The sequence below is a fragment of the Uloborus diversus genome, chromosome 1 (assembly GCF_026930045.1).
Source record: "Uloborus diversus isolate 005 chromosome 1, Udiv.v.3.1, whole genome shotgun sequence".
Lineage (NCBI taxonomy): Eukaryota > Metazoa > Arthropoda > Arachnida > Araneae > Uloboridae > Uloborus > Uloborus diversus.
Genome location: NC_072731.1, coordinates 118,810,361 through 118,828,422, shown reverse-complemented (window position 1 = coordinate 118,828,422; position 18,062 = coordinate 118,810,361). Strand labels below are relative to the sequence as shown.

At 32.7% G+C, this 18,062-nt stretch overlaps 1 protein-coding gene across 1 annotated transcript in view; it reads left to right on the top strand.

Annotated features, from left to right (window-relative positions):
* LOC129231722 (E3 ubiquitin-protein ligase NEDD4-like) overlaps positions 1–18,062 on the top strand; it is a 93,492-nt gene that overhangs the window by 63,399 nt on the left and 12,031 nt on the right. The window contains exons 12-17 of the mRNA XM_054866087.1: positions 600–698; positions 5,557–5,611; positions 5,704–5,762; positions 7,183–7,248; positions 12,310–12,539; positions 14,528–14,649. Coding sequence (XP_054722062.1) covers positions 600–698; positions 5,557–5,611; positions 5,704–5,762; positions 7,183–7,248; positions 12,310–12,539; positions 14,528–14,649 — 631 coding nt within the window. The remainder of the gene's footprint in view (positions 1–599; positions 699–5,556; positions 5,612–5,703; positions 5,763–7,182; positions 7,249–12,309; positions 12,540–14,527; positions 14,650–18,062) is intronic.

The window sequence follows — 18,062 nt, the reverse complement described above, 5'->3', positions numbered from 1 at the left end:
TAGATAAAAATTTAGTTTTTCCTTGGCCCGTAAAATAGTGCTTATATTATTGACCTTAAAAAAAAATATTGAGCACTTAAAACTTGTTTCTCAATTCTTTTAGTGATTAATTTTTATTAGCAGTAGTTGTGCAGATATTGTATTACTTAATGCATTCTAACTAACATGGTTATTTAAAATATTTCATCATATCAGTGATGGTTATTGAGAATCATCAGTACTGCTAAAAGGGATATTCCACGAAAAAGCTGAGCTTAAAAGCGTGACAGCTTACATATGTCATTAAAAAGTAATAGTTTTAAAAGAAATTGAACAAATTGTTTTTTAAAGAAATCACACATACATTTGTAATTTCTTAAGCAACAAAATTTTGTTCATCAACATTTTAAATTATTTTTAATGAAATATATGAGGTGTCACGTGCAGGACAAAAGGACCCTTTTCCGTTTAATAGCCCTAAAGCAAAAATTTGATTTCATGGAACATAAATCTTTTTTCATTTAAATGTTTTGTAGATAATATTTTTCAGTTTTATTTTCTACTTATATTATCTTTTCCTTAATAAACTCATTGATTTGATAATTTTTTCCGGCTTTCAGATTGATCCCAGAACAGGCAAACCTAGCATACTCCCTAACCAGAGTAATGTGCCAAATAGGCCTCGTTTCAGCAGTGTTGACGACCTAGGTCCTTTACCGGTAAGCAGAAACTCAAAGAAAATTTTATGTTACTTTTAAACAAGTGCAAAGCACACTGTGAGACAATGTGACAGTCCTTTCTAACTTTGGGTATGAATAAATTGTCTGCTCTAAAATTCTTTTTCTTTCTAATGGACTGCGATAAAGGCACTGCCTTTTGCAGATCAAGTGCAATCCCCCAGTATAGCATCCACTCTTCCATGTAGCACCGCTTTCGGTGGGATGCCATTGCCATGAGAATTTTGATGCCCAGTTTCTCCACTAGATAGGGGCACCTGGGCTCTATTCGATGCAAAACTGCGCTAGGGATTTAATTTTACCAAGAGATACTCCATGCCAAACAAGTACTCGTGAGATCTTATGCATGCCTCATAATTACAGTAAAATCTGTCTGCAACAATACTGTTGGGACCTAAACAAATTTTGTTATAGACAGGTTATCGTTATAGACAGTTTGATTATTCATGCTGACATTTTGCTGGGACCAAGGAAAATATTGTTATAGACAGTTTTATTGTTATTGACAGTATTGTTATACACAGGTTTCACTGTATAAGACATGGAGGTTGTTGATTTCTTGCATATTAAAAATTCACCAACTGGAGCCAGGTTTTATCCTTTGCCTTTGGGTGTAAAAAAATCATTAAGGTATGGTATATACAAATGTTCCCTAAAAACAACTAAATGTGAGCAAAAATGTTTTTTGAAAAATATATGTAACTCTAAGTTTTTTACTTGCCTAGAGAAAGTTACAGCTGAATGAAAAATATGATTGGCCTTTCAGTTTTGATTTTATTATTAAAGCTGTGTGTACATACACTATGTGTCAAAAAAAAAAGTCGCATGCCTTAGTATTTGGTTGGACCACCTTTGCGTGTATTACAGCTTTCATACGCTGTTGCATTGCTTCAGTGAACTTTTGTAAAGTATCCGTTTTTATTTCCACCCACAGTTCCATCAATAGGTCTTCTAAACGCTCGATAGATGAAGGAAGTGGGGTGTGTGATCTTAAATCCTTTTCGAGTATGTCCCACAGATTCTCGTTTGGATCAAGTCAAATCATGGGTTGAAATGATGCATCTTGCTCATCAAACCAAGATTTAACAATTGTAGCCCAGTGTACTCTGGCATTATCGTCTTGGAATACACCATAACCGTCAGGAAAATAAAAGTCCACAGATGTCACAACATGATCATCCTAGATGTTAAGGTACTGTGCAGACTTCATTTGGTTAGTGCACAATGCAACCGAGCCTAGTCCAGATGAACAGAAACAACCCCAGATCATTACACTACCTCCGAAAAAGTGTTCACAGTGGGAATGAGACATGTGGGGTCCAATGCTTCGTGTGGCTCTCTTCGAACCCTGACACGTCCGTCATTTTGAAAGAGCGTAAATCTTGACTCATCGGACCACATGACCTTTCCTCAATCATTAACAGTCCAATTTTTATGATCTTTTGCAAATTGCAGTCTCTTTCTTCGATTTATGGCACTCAGAAGTGGCTTCCTTATTGCAACACAGCTTCTAATCCCAATTTTTGAAGTTCTTGTCGTTTTGTGCGCTTGGAAATTGTTTTACTTCCCTCGTTGAAGAGTGCTGTGAGATGAATGGTCAATTTCTTGCGTTTTTTCTTCACTAATCACTTCAGAGAACGCCAATCACGTTCGTCCAAAATGGGTTTACCACACAAGATGACCACAAAGATGTTGCGAACAGGTAGCTTCTCCGCCATCTTTCCATCTTTTAATAATGCATTGAACAGTTCGCAATCCTATACCACTAATTTTAACTATGTCTTTGCATTTTGTCCCACTTTCGTACAGGCAAACAATTTGCCTCTTTTTGAACTCTGTTACATCACTTCCTCTAACACAACTACCAATTCCAGCCATGCTTACCTCAAAATAAACAGTCTTCTAGTGCAATGCCAGCATTTTAAGCTTGCATCAAGCAAAAATTTATGCAAATATCTGTAATACTCATCGAATCACCTTCCAAAATTAGAACGTTTAAAATTCGACCGCGCCTTTTTTTTTTGGTCACTTAGTGTATTATTCTCACAGAAAAAAAGGTATTCTCATTAATCACTTTAATTGCGACAATATAACTTTCAAGGATTTCCATAGTTAGCCATTGAATTTCGTCTTTTAATGTTAACGATGAAAATGCTCTTTTAATTTCTTCAGACATTTTTAGCAACAGGCCTGCCCATCGGCCCTGAATGTGGTTGCGCACCCCTTAAAAGTTATAGACCATAGAGCACCTCTTTTTAACCCTTCAAGCGGCCGTGACGTAAAATTCCTTCACCCAGCGATGTATTGAAGAGCGGCCGTGTCGAAAAATTTGGCCTTGAATATTCTGCTTCGAGAACGGCTGCGGTGTAAAATTCTATGGAAGAATATTCATGGCGAAATTTTTCGACACGGCCGCTCTTCGATATATCGCTGGGTGAAGGAATTTTACGTCACGGCCGCTTGAAGGGTTAAGAATGAAACCTATCAAAATGGAATTAAAACCCCTACTGAAAATTTAAACGTGATATATGCCATGACTTCCTCTTATGGACACCTTCGTTGGGCAGTATTTGTCTTGTAAAATACAAATCAGGGTTCGTACGCTCCGGGAAAACCTGGAATAGTCGGGGAAAATGACATAGTTAAAAATGTCAGGGAAATTTCCAATTTTGCCCCTACATTTTTTTCCCCAGGGAATTTTGTACCATAAGATGTAATACATAAAATACATCGCCAGCTCAGCCATTTCCAGCCGAGAACTGCAGTTTCGTGCGAAGCCAAGAGTGCGAAACAAACTGTAGCTAATGTAGAATTAGCGCAGACCAGACGAGTGACCAATGGTTCGGTTCAACTCGAGGATTGAAGGCAAGGCATAGTATATTCAGTAAATTACCGCCCAATAGCCGAGCTGGAGGTGTATTTCATGTATTTCTGCTTTAGCCCTGGCTATTGGGCGGTAATTTACTGAATATACTATGCCTTGCCTTCAATCCTCGAGTTGAACCGAACCATTGGTCACTCGTCTGGTCTGCGCTAATTCTACATTAACTACCAGTTTGTTTGGCACTCTTGGCTTCCTTAAGAGGTTTTCTATCTCCAGATCAGTCACTTTCCTATGCCGGGAAGCACGAAACTGCAGTCCTCGGCTAGAAATGGCTGAGCTGACGGTGTATTTCATGTACTTCTGCTTTAGCCCTGGCTATTGGGCGGTAACTTACTGAACATAAAATGTAATCTTCGTTCTATCGATGTTTACTGAAAAAAAATGTAAAACTTTTGAGGCAAAATGACGCTGGCAATAAAAAAAATGGCGACACAAAAAAAACTTTTTTTAACCACAAGTGTATGATCCCTGCAAATTGAAAGATTCATATGCTCACCATTAAGAAACTTATTGTTAGCTTTTAGTTTCAAGTGACCTTTGGTTTTTCCTAGAACATAGTATACAGGGTGCAATTGAAAAGTAATCAAACTTTTGCTTGAACAACAATTTTAGTAAACATTTTGACAAATGCACCTAATATTCTTCGAAATACATCCCTTCGGCTTCGATGCACAAGCGGTAGCGACCCTTCCACTGTTCAAAGCATTTTTTAAATGCATCTTAGGGGAGGGCATTTAGATTGTCAGTTACACTTTTTTGAATGCCCACTATCAACTAGAAACGCCTTCCTTTCAGGTTTCTTTCAATGAGTGGGAACAAAAAGAAGTCCGGGAGGGATGTGTCTAGGATTCCAGCACTTCACCACCCTTTTGCACATGTGTTTCCTTTTGCTCAAAGGTCAAAACCTTGAGAACCAGTTTTGCACACACTTTCGCACGCTCAATTCTCCAGTCGCAATGTCCTGGATGCTCGCGCGACTGTCGATGTTCAAGAATTCACGAACCGTGTCGACTTCTTGGTCAGTTTTTGAAGTCGAAGGCCTCCCTATGCGTTGTTCCTCTTCGCGTCCTGCCACTGTCTTTGAATGCCTCGTGCCTTCCCTAAATTTGTGTCCGGGACAGAACACTATTTCTGAAAGCTTCCTTAAACAGGTAATGTGTCTGGGTGAAGATTTTTTTAGTTTTACGCAAAACTTGATTGCGTAACGCTAAACAATCTCATTCATTGCATTTTCAGCACTTGGAAAACGTAACCGACTGCAAAAAGAACCTTTGATTGTCGGGCGATATTTACTCAACTGCTGCTTGCAGTGCATTGACTCGTGTTGGGCCTGAAAGAGCAAGATCAGACATACATTTTCTCCCAAAACCCACTCTTTTTTGACGCCTAGAAGCCGCGCGACGGTAAAAGTTCCGTTACTTTTCAATCGCACCCTGTATTTTAATTTTTCTTTGATTTTCCCTCTCACTGACATATTTGTCTGAAATTCATTTTCCTTTTGGTTCACATCTTCTAGTACTTCCCTCAGTGAATCTTTTTACTATGTACTCATACACCAATACATCGGTGACACAGCAGTGCTGTGTGAACAATGTACACAGCACCCTCTTTAATGAAAGTAGAAGTTACTACAAAAAATTTAAATCATCAATGAAACTTTTGTACAGCTCTAATATATCAATTTTTCATTTTGCCAAAATTTCATGATTTGTTGATTATGCTGCTTCCCCCCCCCCCCCCAAACTAAGATTATTCTTATTTGTAACTTGATTTTAGATTATGCTGCTTCCCCCCCCCAAACTAAGATTATTCTTATTTGTAACTTGATTTTAGTATCCTTTTGCTTTGTTACATAGATCGTAAAGTTAATGGTTCAGCCTGCATAGTCTAGTAATTATTGTATTCTTACATCTGATATGAATTTGATAAAAAGTGAAACTGTTTTTTGATTTTCAGGAAGGTTGGGAAGAGCGGTTTCATACTGATGGGCGAATATTTTTTATTGATCATAGTAAGTTACTGAAATATTTGTTTACTGTATGTAACTTAGTTGATTCAAAAAGAATATTTTGCCATTTTCATCTTAAAATTTTTACATTGCAGATTCTAGAATAACGCAGTGGGAAGATCCTAGATTAAATAATCCCAACATAGCAGGACCTGTAAGTTTTTAGACTTGTTTGACTTGTGAAATATTTTCACTTTTACTATTTTTCTAGATGCAATTGGTTAGTCTTCAAAAATATATTCTTATAAACATTGCTCATAATTTTCCCCCACTCAAAAATACATAAGCTAAATGTAGTTTTGTTTTCAACAAAATGTAGAAATGTTCAGATTCCTGTAAATACAGTGAAATTTGTTTTATTCAGCCCTTGTTAATCTAGATTTCCAGATAATTTTTAGTTTTTTTAAAAATTTTATCTTTACATAGATACATTTAAATGATGAGAGCAAGAATGATACTATGAATGCTCTAAACATTCGCTTTTCATTTTAATCTACTAATAATAATGGGTTTGTGTGACTGTGCTTCATTCAAACTTCACACATATTTGAAATAGAAGATCAATTCTTTTCTTATAAATGATGTGAAAAAAATATTTTTAAACAGCAAACAATTATGTTATTTTGTGACAAAAGATGGTTTTCTACTGGAATGAACAGTATATATGCTTATTTAAAAATTTGTTTTGCTAATTAGCCATACAGGCAAGCCTGTCATTTGGTCAATCATAGGGGTCAATTGACCTCCCTGGATTTTATAAACACAATGAAATTAGGCATTTTTGTGTGTATTTTGTTTTTCCATGTAAAATGTATTAACCACAAACCCTTTACCCCCCCCCCCCACCCCTTTGGAAAATTTTGAAATGACATGCCTGCATACAGGGCAGATAATCCAAATAGCCTTTGGTTCCAATTAGTCCAGATAATTAAGGTTGTGCTGTTTTTTTTTTTTTTCTTTTCTTTGGAGGAAGGAGGCATCTTTATTGTATTTAGCTTTAAAATTTAAGTGTTCTGGCAACAATCAATCTGCATCATTTATTAATTTTCTTTTTCATCTCAAAACTGATGAATTTGTTATCAAATGCATTGGAATGGCAATTTTTCAGAATTTTCTCTTTGTCTTTTATCTATTTATTTATTTCTGTTGTTCAGAAGTGCAATACGTTATTAAAGAGGTTTTTTTCCTTTTCTGTTTATATGTTATTATCGTTTCATAATTTATGTTTGTAAAAGCCTTTTTTGAAGCAAAACTCATTCTATCTAGTGCAGTAGAAGTGCAGTGTTACACAAAGGTTTGTAATTTTCTAATTGTGTTATTGTACATTATATAAGGGTTCTTGTACTTAATCCTATCTGGTTAGAGCGAAACCATGCTATAGGAGAGCTATCTGTAGTACACATTGTAGCTGCAAATACTAAAGTTCGTTTAATTACATCTTTATATTTAAAAAGTAAAGTTTAATGAAGTTTTTTCCATTACGTAAAATGTTACCTCATTTAATATCAGTTTTATTATTTTATTTTAATATTTAAGTTAACGAATATTCTTTTTGATGGTTTTTATTTTTGCAGGCAGTTCCTTACTCAAGAGATTATAAAAGGAAATATGAATATCTTAAAGCAAAATTGCCAAAACCTGTAAGTACAATTAGTATTGTTACTTAAAATTTTATTTCTCATTGTATCTGGATAAATTATGGATATTAATTGTGTAAAATTTTTAAAATTTAATCCAAGAATTTTGATTGCTTAAATTTTTTGGATAAAGTAATTTTCTATGTGTTTCAATAACTACAGTGAAACTTCGATTTAACAATACCCGATTTAACGATTTCCTCAATTTAATGATACAATTCACTGGTCCGTATTTGACTGCATTGAATGTCTATGCTCCTCAATTTATTGATATCCTTGATTTAACAATTACTTTTTCGAGTCCCTTGACAATCATTAAATCGGGGCTATGCTGTATTTTTAAAACTATGAATAAGTAGTAATTTCAAACAACATCAATTACATATCGATTGCAAAAGAGATCTAATTAACATCTCTTTTAGTTCTATTAGAACCTCTTTATATGTGAAAATTTTTTGTACATATGTGGAGGATCTGAAACTTTCGGATGTAGAATTAAAATGTGATAAAGCTATCATAGAGAACGAGGACAAGGGGCAAAGAGCGAATAATTGAAAGCTAGGTGCATTAATCTTAAAACACAAGATGAAAGCAAGGTAGGGTGACCATATTCTAAAATAATGAGAATTTTTCAAAATACAATAAGATTAACCTTTCCTATATTATTTTCAAATTTTGCTCAAATTTTTGCAGCTGTTTCTGAAATGTGTTTCTATAGCTAAGATGACCAATCAGCCCTTGAAACAGATATCTAACTTTTTTTCTCCATAATATGGGCTGCACTAAACTTATTATTATTATTATTTTGGAAGTTATGTTGTAGCAAAGTTTTATGTAAAATAGTAATTTAGAAATAAAACGAAGTTTGAGTTAAGAATGTTTTGTAAACATGTAAAATGTTCCTAAATGTAATGCTCTACAAAGTTGTACATTCAAAAAACATATATATATATATATATATATATATATATATATATATATATATATATAATAATGAAAGTGAAAAATATTGAAAAGACCACACCAAGAGCCCATAGATGCGCAACGCAGCAAAACTAAAAAACCAAGTAAATATAAAATTAAGCAATCAGAATTTCAAATATTAAACAAATTGTAAATAATAAATGATGATGAAAAGGAAAAATGCAAACAGCTATTAAGTAGGAATAGATAAAGAGTGAATCCAGAGCTCATCAGCCGTGGAGGATTCATTAATTATGGTCAAAAGACCAAAATTTTAACTATGAACTAGAAGAGAATGTTTAAGCTCCAGTACATGCAATATAGAGTAACAATGGGCAAAAGCATCACTTGCTAAGCTAAAAACAATAAACTAGAGCTCAAACCTAAAACTAAAAGCAGGGGGTTTCGCCTCGACTAATTAGGAAAACAAGTTCCGATAATTAGCCTTCCACGAGACAGTACCTGCCTATAACAAAATTGTCTTACCTTGAAATCCACGTAAACACAACCCAATCCATTGTTCAACCTGATAAAAAAAACATTCCATTTGTCAACATAACATTAAAAACATAAAAACATATCCAGAAATCAGTCTATAGACATACCGAGTCGCCTGTTTCGCACGTGTAAAAAATTCATCCACCCCGGTGATTCATAAAAAATGGTTTGTCACAGTTGTATCATACATTTACACAGTTAAACAGTTTCAAAAGAAGCGAAATGCTCAACGAAGGCTATACTTAAGCAAATGTTTTCAACTAGATTTTTAGGGAAGTTATTATTAAAAAGTAAGTTTTTGAGTACTGAAATTTCCTGCTTAAATGCAGAAATGGTATTGCAAATTCTTTTTATTCTGATAGCTTGCGAAACAATAATGCCAATAAAAACCTTTTTACTTAAGCAGGAGGAAAAATCTTGTAAGCTGTTAACTGTGAAATTGAATTCGCATCTTTTATCATAGATTGTAGTGGAACAATTTGAGTCAATTTGTATGTTGATATCCAGAAAATTAAAGCTATTTTGATTAGAACTAGTCTTTTTGAGCGTTAATGAACTATGATAAATAGTTTTGCTAAGTTCAGAAAAATTAGGAAAATTTATACACAAAAGGTCATTAATGTATCTGCAACAAAGAGGTGTAGAGGAAGGATTGTCAATTAAATATTTTCTCTCATAATCTAAAAGAAAAAGGTTGGCTAATGTAGAGCTAAAATTAGCTCCCATTGCTATGCCATTAATTTGTAGAAAACATGAATTACCATTTTTGAAAAAATTATTGAAAATACAAAATTTAAAAAGACCAAGAAAAAACAATTCATTAAAATCAAGGGAAGCCTTGACAAAATTAAAAAGTTCTGAAACAGAGGAAAAAAGTTCAATGAGTGGGATATTGGTGAAGAGGTTTTCAAAATCAAAAGTTTCTAAGTAATTTATATCAAGCATATTAAGTAAATTGATCACTTCAATACTATTATTAACAATCCAGAACCAATTCATTTGTTGAAGTTTAAGTTGTTCAAGAATTTTTTTGAGAAACTGTTCGAGCTTTACACTCAGATTTTTTCCGATGGTGTTGGTGGCAGAGCAAATAAAGCGAAATCCAACAGGTGTTTTATGAAATTTTAATGAAATTATTAATTTTATGAAAGCAGGTGTTTTGAAAAGTTTAAATAGTTCAAAACTACACAGTAAACTTTTGGATTTTTTTCCCCATCAAGGATCTACAAATTGTCTTCAGCTACAAATTCAATCCTCCTTTCTCGAAAAAAATTCTAAACTATCAAGAAGTTGCAAAAAATTTTGATAAATATTTGAACTTTGATTGTAATTGTGCTAATTTCTCTAATTCCATCTTCTACAACTCGGATCTTGGTCATATTCTGACCAGTGATTTGAATTTTTTACAAAACAAAAAACTCATTAACCTTTTTAGTTTGGGTACTAAATATCGGCCTAATTTTCGTATTAATTTCCTAAAAGCTTTTAATAAGCTTACATTTGAACTTGAATATTTTTTAAGAAAAATCTCCTATTGTTTTAATGTTCCACTTAATGCATTTCTTGAATATAGACACCACTTTTTAATTGAACTGAAATCACGTTTACGTGATATTGTTAACACAGAATCTTCATACTTCCATCTCTCTGCTGATGAAAATAATGCCATTAATGATTTTAAAAAAGCCTTTGTCTTTACAGTTGTTGATAAAGCCAGTTCTAATTACTCTATCTGCTGCAAAAAATTATATTCTAATATTTTGAAAAATGAACTAGAAAAAACCACCACTTATGTTTCCTCCAAACTTAATGAATCCTCCATCATCAAAAAATTTGCTGCTGCTTACAAACTTTTTAAATTGCTACGTCCTGATTCTGTTAACTTACCTTACTTATATGCAATTCCAAAATTTCATAAAACACCTGTTGGATTTCGCTTTATTTGCTCTGCCACCAACACCATCGGAAAAAATCTGAGTGTAAATCTCGAACAGTTTCTCAAAAAAAATTCTTGAACAACTTAAACTTCAACAAATGATTTGGTTCTGGATTGTTAATAATAGTGTTGAAGTGATCAATTTACTTAATATGCTTGATATAAATTACTTAGAAACTTTTGATTTTGAAAAAAAACTTTTTCCTCTGTTTCAGAACTTTTTAATTCGGTCAAGGATTCCCTTGATTTTAATGAATTGTTTTTTCTTGGTCTTTTTAAATTTCGTATTTTCAATAATTTTTTCAAAAATGGTAATTCATGTTTTCTACAAATTAATGGCATAGCAATAGGAGCTAATTTTAGCTCTACATTAGCCAACCTTTTTCTTTTATATTATGAGAGAAAATATTTAATTGACAATCCTTCCTCTACACCTCTTTGTTGCAGATACATTGATGACCTTTTGTGTATAAATTTTCCTTATTTTTCTGAACTTAGCAAAACTATTTATCATAGTTCATTAACGCTCAAAAAGACTAGTTCTAATCAAAATAGCTTTAATTTCCTGGATATCAACATACAAATTGACTCAAATTGTTCCACTACAATCTATGATAAAAGACGCAAATTCAATTTCACAGTTAACAGCTTACAAGATTTTTCCTCCTGCTTAAGTAAAAAGGTTTTTATTGGCATTATTGTTTCGCAAGCTATCAGAATAAAACGAATTTGCAGTACCATTTCTGCATTTAAGCAAGAAATTTCAGTACTTAAAAACTTACTTTTTAATAATAACTTCCCTAAAAATCTAGTTGAAAACATTTGCTTAAGTATAGCCTTCGATGAGCATTTCGCTTCTTTTGAAACTGTTTAACTGTGTAAATGTATGATACAACCGTGACAAACCATTTTTTATGAATCACTGGGGTGGATGAATTTTTTACACGTGCAAAACAGGCGACTCGGTATGTCTATGGACTGATTTCTGGATATATTTTTATGTTTTTAATGTTATGTTGACAAATGGAATGTTTTTTTTTATCAGGTTGAACAATGGATTGGGTTGTGTTTACGTGGATTTCAAAGTAAGACAATTTTGTTATAGGCAGGTACAGTCATGTGGAAGGCTAATTATCGGAACTTGTTTTCCTAATTAGTCGAGGCGAAACCCCCTGCTTTTAGTTTTAGGTTTGAGCTCTAGTTTATTATTTTAGCTTAACAAGGGGTGCTTTAGCCCATTGTTACTCTATATTGCATGTACTGGAGCTTAAACGTTCTCTTCTAGTTCATAGTTAAAATTTTGGTCTTTTGACCATAATTAATGAATCCTCCACGGCTGATGAGCTCTGGATTCACTCTTTATCTATTCCTACTTAATAGCTCTTTGCATTTTTCTTTTTTATCATCATTTATTATTTATAATTTGTTTAATATTTGAAATTCTGATTGCTTAATTTTATATATATATATATATAATAATAAATAAAAATAAAATACATATAGATTTTGTATTGAGAAACATAATAGTGAGTGTATTTGAAACTCATAACTTTTGTTAAATCTTCTGTCTTTCTTGTCTCCTGTGTCAAATTTTTCAATCTGATAAAATGATTTTTGTGCCAGTATGTGACTCTTCTTCTTTATGGAGAACTCTTCTTTTTTGATAGGCTAATGTGTCTGGGAAGTTTGAGCTAAAAGTCAGTCGTGATAATGTTCTTGAAGATTGCTATCGTATCATCACTGCCGTCCAGAGAGTAGACATACTGCGCACGAAACTCTGGGTTGAATTTGATGGAGAAGAGGTTCTAGATTATGGTGGTGCATCTAAGGAATTATTCTTTCTCTTGTCTAAAGAAATGTTTAATCCTTATTATGGTTTATTTGAATACTCTGCTGTGTAAGTTTCTTTATATACATACTAGCAAAAATACCCGGCGTTGCCTGGGTCAGTAATAATTATGAGAAACCATCATTACTTGCCCTTGTTTTCTGTTTTAAGCGAAAGAATTTAAAACAAACCTTTTTGACGTGATTAAAAATCGAGCTTCTTCCTTACTCATTAAACTAAAATAGCAATAAGTATAAAGAACAAAACAGTATTCAATTAGAAACGAAAACACGACATTTAAGCTTATACAAATTTGAAGAATTTCCGAAATATGAAATTAAACTTTACATGTTTAAAAAAGTTTATCTGTTAGTACTTTTTTTTTTAATCTAAAACCTTCTCTGTATGGCTATTGATGTACGAACTGTTTTAAAAAATGTAGCCGTCCGTGTTCCCCTTAAACTTGCTTTAGTTATTTTGGGAAATTTCAATTTTTGTGAACACTTGGTGCGGTTTAAAATCTTACCAAATTTGCGAGAATCATTTTGGGACACTTTTGATAATACTCCCCCTCCTTACTAATTTTTATTATAGAAATATAGTTGCCAGATGCTGAGATACTTTTGGTTAAAAAAAAAATGTCGCTTAACGGTTTCATCCGAAATGTTTCCAAAATAAGTAGTAAAATTTGGCGATTGTTTGAAATTGTGCAAAAAGAAAAATTAATGGAAGTTTTTGTGCGGTTTATGGATTTGCGTAATTTAGTTGTTGAATTATTTTACACAGTCAGTATTTTTTTTTTTAAGTATCTTTGATTGGCGATATTTTGTTTATATGGTGAAAGCTGCGAAACATTATTACGTAGTCTTTGGGCTCAAAAACAGCGACAGTGGAAAAAACTGCCAAATGCATCAGCTACTGAAATCTTTCTGAAAAAATTCTGGCGAGCAAGTGACCAATCAGCATAAATAACAATAATAAACCATTAATTACATAAGTTCCATTTAAAAGTAAAATGATCAGCCAAATCCATTTATTTTTAGCCAATCTTGTGGAAAAACGTTACTTTAAGATATGACTTGAGAAAAGCCTCAAAAAGTCAGACAAAACGCAAAAATATTCAACAATACAGCAATTCTTGGGAGTTGAGATGACACACTAAATAATGACTTGGGTTGATGAAAGCCTTCGAACAGGGAACTAAAAAGCTCATAACTCGTTTTTTATACAACTTAGAAACTTCGAACAGATGCTATCTTCAGTAGAAAAATTGGCGCTTTTGATGGACATATAAAGTTAATATGTGCACGTTTTTTTCCATCCCCACATTGGGGCATTTATGTGAAAATTGAGACTAAAATTGGAATAAAAAGGGAAATATCAATCAGATTTTTTTCGAATTGGTCTATAAACCTTCCCAGTACCTAACTGAACAAACGGTGAAAGTTTCAGCCAAATCTGCCGGGTAGTTTCTGAGATCTTTGGGAACAAATTTACCAAACTCCATTTTTATATATATAGATTGGTAAATTTACAATTTTTCAATCAAATGTTTTTTTTTCTAACTTTTCTAATTTATGAGTCTATAATCTGTATATATAAAAATGGAGTTTGGTAAATTTGTTCCCTAAGATCTCAGAAACTACCCGGCAGATTTGGCTGAAACTTTCACCGTTTGTTCTTTTTGGTACTGGGGAGGTTTGTAGACTAGTAATTATTAAATTATTATATAATTATTTATATTTCTTTTATATTTCTATGAGATTAAAAATGCATAAAAATAAGATTAAATTAGAAAGTTAGAAAATTTAAGAGTACTTTAAAGCTTAAATGTTACATTTATATATTGTTTGTGGGAAAAGTCATTTATACTACATTTTTTTAAAAATATGTTTTGAAATGAAATTTAAATAAAATAGAAAAGACATTGTTTATCTAACATATCAGGTGCATAGTGTCACAAACATGCAAAATCAGTAAAGAATATAGAAATGGGGGAGTATTCAAATGTTCATTGTGACCCTTTTAAAATATTAGTAATTGTTTTTCATTTTCAGAGATAATTATACTCTTCAAATTAATCCTGCTTCTGGTGTGTGCAATGAAGATCATTTGTCCTATTTTAAATTTATCGGTAGAGTAGCGGGCATGGCAGTTTACCATGGGAAGCTCCTGGATTGTAAGTATTAACTGCTTTTAATTTGCTATGTGTTCACTGTCATGTTTTGTTTTCGATTGAGTTTGAACATGACTTTCATAAGTTATCCTAGTTTCAAAATTTCCTTGGTAATTTATGGTTATTTTAAATTCATTACAAATTATTAAGGAATTATGTTTGAAGAAATTCAAGTATAATTTAACTATTGAGGCACAATGATCATAAACGGTATACGTGATATGTTCTTGCAAGTAACTCCACTTCTTACGTCTGTGTAATACACTGGAATTTCAAAGAGGTTAAATAATTAACGACTTGCCCTTCTTGTTGATGTCGAAAGCAGTGGTATAGTCCGGTGAAATGGGCTATCATACTTTTTCCAAGAGTAGAAAAAAGACTTCATGCAATTTATTAACAAGCTTTTCAATTAGTAATCATAATTCTGATTAGAATCTTGATGATTAATTGAACTATTCCCCACTAGCTGCACGGTCTACCTCGAAAATAAAAGTTATGTCAAGTGACGCGTATTCAACAATCGGGCTTGAACTAGAAAAAAAAAAGTATCTGTAAAATTTCCCGACAGATTGCGGAAAAATAACCAAAAAGGAAAAATTTTAAATTCCCCCAAGTTATAGGAAAAGCCTCAAAACAAATACCAGAATTTTTTTTTTGCTCATATTCAAGAAAAAATAGCAATACTTTTATTCTCAATGATTTCCTTCACGCTACAAATTTTAATAAAAGCATTGTTCAACAATGACCATGATCAACAATGAATTTCTAATTGAAGGCTTATCGACATTTTATCATGAAATTAGTTAAAAGCAGTTATAATTAAATTTCTAATTAATAAGATTGGAACAATAGAACAAATTTAATTTGATACAAAAAATAGGTGATTTCCATGGATATTTTATTCAAATTTTTGTGAGCATTTTTTTGCCCTCATATTAGAAAAATGCCATTTTCAGGTCCTAAAATTAAAATTTAACCATCTCTGTTCTTTTTTGGGCGTTTGCCCCCCCTCCGCCCCTGTGTTCCTTCTTGCGTGCCCAAGTACCTCTCTTCCAAATTTGGTCAAGATTTGACGTAAACTGTGGATTTGTATAGGGAACATACGTACATACTAGGGGGTCATGGCACAGACTGCACCATTGAAATTTTTAGGAGAATGGTGTTTTGAGGTTTATTTTTCATTTTTTTTTTGGGGGGGGGGTCTGGTGATATTTAGGAGGGTACGCCCATGCTCTTGGAGTGGGCATCCATGACATATATATACACACATATTCACTGTTTTATTTATATAGATAGATCATGCAAATCTCATGCTTACTGATGTTGCATTGTGTGCAACATGCATGCACATTGTGTACAATTTCAAACCACAAAAAACTATTAAATTTATTATTTTGTACTATAATTATGTGTATATTGAAATGACGTCTATTAGTATAAACTTATATCTGTATTCTAAAATTTAAAATTATGTTCTATTTTTTTATAATTATTTATTTTTTTTTTCTGATTTAACACATTCAGTTATTTTATATTTTGATTGTTGTCACTTTAAAATAACTGAAAATGATAAACAATATGTATAAAGAATACTGATTTTGACAGCATTGACTTCTTTAGTAAACATATAAGCTTAAGTAATTTTATTTAAAACTAGTCCCCCCCCCACACCACCAGTGTAATTGTGCTTGAAATCAACATTGGGGGGAAAAGAAAAAAATTTATTCCCGTAGTTCACATTTTAAAAATACAATCTCAATTGTAATCACTGTTTTAATGCAAATGCAACCACAATTGGGTGTGTAATTACGTAATTTATTCTAATATACTATTTATTATTTCTAGTAGTTATAAATTGGGATTGTAATTTCTCCTTTAAAATAATTACTTTGAATGCAGCATTGTGGTACTCTTTGAAGTCTGGCATAAATCAGGATTAAAATATTTGTTCCTAATGCATTGCATTAGAAATTATTAACTTTATATTAATCTTTCATCCTCTTTGTGTTTGGAGCTATAAACTGCTATCATTTTTAAGCATTCATGATTTTTTATTTTGAAGAATCATTTTGGTATCCTATAAAAGTTTTAATGGTTTGTGCCTATAAAACTAGTCAACAAAAAAAAACTTTTTGTCAGCATCCTGGTTTTAAATAGTCAATTCCTACAAATTTTGCGTCGAGAAAAACGAATATGGTAGTGAATTTGTTTTATTAGCTCTTGTTTTCAAAATACATAAAAGCCCACTGGAGAAAGATGCACAGCAACCACACATTGATTTAAAGGTAATGTTAAAAAAGGTTTTAAAAAATCCTGCTCAATAAATGTTATTGAATAGGTCCTGTTTTATTGAACAATGCTCTTTTTTCGGAAAGCAGTGGTCGCTTTTGGCTTAAACGCTTCATTTTGGATGCTTTTTGTACGTCAAAGAAGCACCATTTCTTTTAATAGTTCAGCAGCATTTGTTGAGCATTAATTCAACCCAATGACCCTGATATCTGCGTCCCGTTGTAAAGATATCTTGGTGAAACCTTTTCTCATGCAAATTAATCATAGCTTTAGTTTTTAAACAAAATATCCTTCAAGAAGTGAACATAATAGAGTTTCAGAGACACTCATCATTCATCAGCGGTCACAGAACTTCCGTAGGGATTGTTTGACCACTTGTTTTTAGTTCTCGTCTCCTCTGTTGCTTAGAAATACTTGTAATTCACCCTTAAAGGCTTCCTGGGTGCTTTTTTCATCTTTCACAAACTTTTTTTTAAATGCAGTGATTTTCATAACTGCGTGCGTTTGAAGTGCCGCTAAAAATTCTCTCCTTAACCTTAGTATCAATAAATCTTGGAAATTACCCTCTCAGGTATTGGAAAATTGTCTTTGTACACAGCTTTCACAAAGTTCTTCATTATTCCCAGCAGAATGAGCATGGATGGACTCAGAAATGGGTGGATCTACTAGAGGCTCATTTTGAACATTTCTCTTCCCAGAATTTAAATTTCTTGCAGTCCATTGCGGTTTTCATGCAGTGAGTTTTCTACCCCAACCTGGGATCGAAATTTAGAAAGGAGTCAGTCTCATGGGGGGGGGGGGTTCTATCTGCCAAGAAAAAGAGCATTATAAAGCATTCACTATCCTAGTTGGCAAGGCCGTCCGAAGAGCTGACGCCCCCCCCCCACCCCCTATTCACACAGAAAAATCAAATTAGTTATAACATCAGTGCATACTACGCGTGAACATGTTATACTTGATTTTTTAACGTATTAATGAACAGAACAATCAGACGGCTATGCATAACACAATTTAAAATGCAAGCAATGAATCCGTTTCTAATATTTGTGAAACATTAATACTTTAAAAACTTTTTGAATGTTAAAAATCTAAATATTTATCCACTATATTATCCCACTAGATAAAAA